Source organism: Rhagoletis zephyria, unplaced genomic scaffold (genome assembly GCF_001687245.7).
Source record: "Rhagoletis zephyria isolate East Lansing unplaced genomic scaffold, Rhagoletis_zephyria_1.1 Rzeph_scaffold_79488, whole genome shotgun sequence".
Taxonomy (NCBI): domain Eukaryota; kingdom Metazoa; phylum Arthropoda; class Insecta; order Diptera; family Tephritidae; genus Rhagoletis; species Rhagoletis zephyria.
In genome coordinates, this window is record NW_016236536.1 from 1 (window position 1) to 1,126 (window position 1,126).

The 1,126-nt window shown below is 38.0% G+C and overlaps 1 protein-coding gene across 1 annotated transcript; it reads right to left on the bottom strand.

The window, feature by feature from the left end:
* Window positions 1–680: 680 nt before the first annotated feature.
* On the bottom strand, window positions 681–1,106 carry LOC108357536 (aldehyde dehydrogenase, cytosolic 2-like; the record flags this gene model as incomplete). The annotated part of the gene is made up of 2 exons (XM_017608611.1): window positions 681–785; window positions 843–1,106. Coding segments are annotated over 2 exons (369 nt in total), but the record flags the coding sequence as incomplete, so codon positions are not given.
* Window positions 1,107–1,126: the final 20 nt, after the last annotated feature.

The window sequence follows — 1,126 nt, forward strand, 5'->3', positions numbered from 1 at the left end:
TTTTTTGAGATTATAATAAATAATAATCAAAGTTGTGTACAAAGACGGTGTAAATTGTTGTTGATATGAGTTTCGTTGAAAAAATCTACGAGGGTTCCCAGAACGTTATGCTGAAAAAGGTGATTTGTAAAATTTCTGTTTTTGTGTGTGTACTGAAAATCGAATCAGCGTTATGGCAACATGATCATAAGACCATTAATTTAAACTTCTTTTTACTTTATTTATCACATGGAGCAGTTTTCTCAAAAGTAACTTATCATCGAATGGGAAAACAACACACAACAACACATATCATCAACAGACAGATTGGATTAGAGATAATGTATGGCTGTTCGGCATTCAATGCAAAGTATATACAGTACTTTGATTTATTTTTCTGCACTAGCCTGCTGAGTACATGGAATCTTTCGTGAATTCTTGCAATTAATTTAAAATTTCAAAATTAAGCTGTCATGCTCGAGACTATATAAACAGCAAACAACACACTCTAAATCAATAGTGTTAATGATTGTTGAAGTTTGATGTGTGGGATACCAGATTCTTTCTCATAATTCAGTGGAAAAAAAGTATTTTACAACACATAAAAAATCATTTAATTTTTAAAAATAATTTGAGAGAGATTGAGCCAAAAAAAGAGGATCAATAGTGCAAATCAATAGCAATCATTGCAATTATCAGCTCTAGTTGAGCTTGATGGTGACCGTTTTGATTTCGCAGTACGCGGTCATTCCATCCTCTCCCATTTCCCTGCCGATTCCGCTCTCCTTGACGCCACCAAACGGATTCTAAAACAAAATACAAATTCATCATTAAGTTCCTAGCTTTGGATCACTACTCCCTACCGTCATTGAGGTTTGCATGTAGGTATTAACCCAAACCGTTCCTGCCTGTATTTCATTACTGAACTTCAGCGCCTCGTTGATGTCATTGGTGAGGATGCCCGCAGCCAGGCCGTATTTGGTGTTGTTCGCCCGTTCAATCGCCTCCTCCAGAGTGCTGTACTTTAAAATCTGTTGCACTGGACCAAAAATCTCCTCACGAGCGATGCGCATCTCATCGGTAACGTCCGCAAAAACTGTCGGCTGAATAAAGTAGCCCTTTTCAGGAGCCGTCGCCCGCCCACCTC